This window comes from Triticum dicoccoides, chromosome 6A (genome assembly GCF_002162155.2).
Source record: "Triticum dicoccoides isolate Atlit2015 ecotype Zavitan chromosome 6A, WEW_v2.0, whole genome shotgun sequence".
NCBI lineage: Eukaryota > Viridiplantae > Streptophyta > Magnoliopsida > Poales > Poaceae > Triticum > Triticum dicoccoides.
Window position 1 is genome coordinate 566,853,918 of NC_041390.1, and position 2,228 is coordinate 566,856,145.

At 45.9% G+C, this 2,228-nt stretch overlaps 1 protein-coding gene across 1 annotated transcript in view; it reads right to left on the reverse strand.

Annotated features, from left to right (window-relative positions):
• LOC119317985 (cell number regulator 1-like) overlaps positions 1–421 on the reverse strand; it is a 1,511-nt gene extending 1,090 nt beyond the window's left edge. Inside the window, exons 1-2 of the mRNA XM_037592489.1 lie at positions 194–421; positions 17–88 (exon numbers count right to left, since the gene is read on the reverse strand). Of these exons, the coding sequence (XP_037448386.1) occupies positions 17–88; positions 194–380 (259 nt within the window). The 5' untranslated portion in view covers positions 381–421. The remainder of the gene's footprint in view (positions 1–16; positions 89–193) is intronic.
• Between the last annotated feature and the right edge of the window lie 1,807 nt (positions 422–2,228).

A 2,228-nucleotide genomic window follows, 5' to 3' on the forward strand; every position in this document is an offset into this window, starting at 1 on the left:
AGAAGAAAGGACTCACAGCAGGTTCCTCTGTCCACGATGTCCGCGATCTGCCCGAACGTGATGCAGGGGCACAGGCAGGTGATGAGACCTTCACGAGAGACACGGATAAGCTCAACTGACCGGCCATGGGCGACCATTGCTAGCTATCTAGTAGTTCTCGGCTCTGAACAAGAGGGGAACGGAGAGCACTTACAGTTCCCGGGGTCGTCCATGCAGTGGAAGAGGCCGGTGGACCAGCGCGCCAGCCCGGCGGCGGGGCGGGCGTGGTGGCTCTGGTTCATGGCGTGGTTGTACGTGGGCTGCTGCTGCGGCGGCGGCGCCGTGGGCGGAGGCCCGCTGCTGAACCTGTCGTACGCGTCGGAGGGGGTGGTGGGATACATTGCTTGGGAATACGGCCGTGCCCTGTTTATGCCCTGTGCTAAAGCCAAAGAAAGGACCCGGTTCCTCTTTAAAAGGAATCACTAGCGAGTCTCTCCCAAGTCTTTTCTTTAGTGCTATACTTTTCTATCAGTCAGTTGGTAATCTCTTATTCAAAGTAGTAATAATATCTAAAAAATCAGTTGGTATGTGATGTGACCAGTATTCTAGTGTCCACGAGCAGCACAGTGAGTAAATATCTTGGATGCTTCCTGCTACGCTTGGAGCAAGCAGAAGACGCTACTGCAGTACTGCTGTGTGCACTGTGCATTTTGTCCATGCTCTTGTGTCTTGAATGATTGCCGAAAAAGATGTGGGTGTATATTTCCTAAGTTTTATTGAATTTAAAAGTAGCTCGCCGAGCATCATTGTCATATATTCACGGTGTAAAGATCATACTACTGAAGTCTTGGTCTTGCTAGCCAACTCGTTAATAAAGAAAAAGGAGAAAAGTGAGTCTTGGTCTTGCTTTCAATATACTTTTGCAGTTTCCTATCCATACTGCCAACTTGTCGACGAACCATGCAACAAAAGTTGCTGTTCAAGGGGGCTAACCGCCGTTAAACATAATAAAAGTGGTTAGGTTTCAAAACTACTTGAAGTCTAACCAGACGAGGTGACAGCAAAGTTTTGGAATATGCAAGGTGGATATAGTAGTTTTTGCCATTGGTTTGCGCTACTTGTCTCGAAGACAGCTCCCTTGATCCGCCACATGCGAAACATAGGGAGCTTAAATAATCGATATTGTAGTACGTACTACTTTCTCTAATCTTGTTTAGTCTAACAACAGCTAGTGCGACGTCAAAAGGAAAAACAACATCTAGCTGTATTTCATTCTATTTTATATATCCAACAGCAGCGGAAGATGGATTAGTTATGCAAAAAAACATTAAAATGGAAATGCTAAAAATCTGACGCCGGGTTTTTAGACACGACAAAACAAATGTTTTTCATGACAAGTAGTAAGATGCCCGTGCATTGCACGAAACATCAAGATCGAGGGTGGACGGCGCCGGCAGCGGCCATCACACCAGATTCTTTCATGGCCTTCTGGATGTGGTGGAAAAGAAATAAGGCTGATTGTGAGAGACAAAGAGTTGTTTGTAAATATGGAAACAAGTGCGGGCATATTTTTGCAAAACTGCAACAGTTTGCTTTGTATGTGTCAGATCTAGATCCGATGGCTATTGATGGAAGATGGCAGGCACGCCATCATTACCGAATCAGGTTTTTATATAGTCATAGCAATTTATATAGGCATGAGATTGGCAAACTTAGTTTTGCAAGGACGGTAATTTCATGGCAAAAAATGAACGGAGACGAATGTGTCATACGCGCCAACTAAGCTTGTCATCCTCGCCGAACACAACTTATCATGAAAAACACTCGATTTGTCATGCCCAAGAATCTGAGGTTCGATGAATATTCGGGTGCTTACAACTGAAAATATTCACAAGCAGTGCACGTTTGGAAAAAAGAATTGCCTTGGATTGCCAGCGGCCACCCGCTGGTTTGGCAATGGCGAGACAGCTGACGTCACAGTGATACGTGGTTCGGACGTCGCACACTGGTACACATGGCGGTATCAACTTCCGATCCGCTGAAACTATCGACTGACGCTTACGCTTTACCTAATGGCTAAGCATTGACCGTACACGTTGCTTCTCGGAAGGAAGCTAATGCCAATATTAATTTTTGAACGAAGTCCCATCTTATCATCTAGAGACGGAGAATGCTGATCAAGTTGGTCACGACTGACAATATGATATAACCCAGCACCTGGCTGGTGTGTCACTGCCTCATGAGTTCTT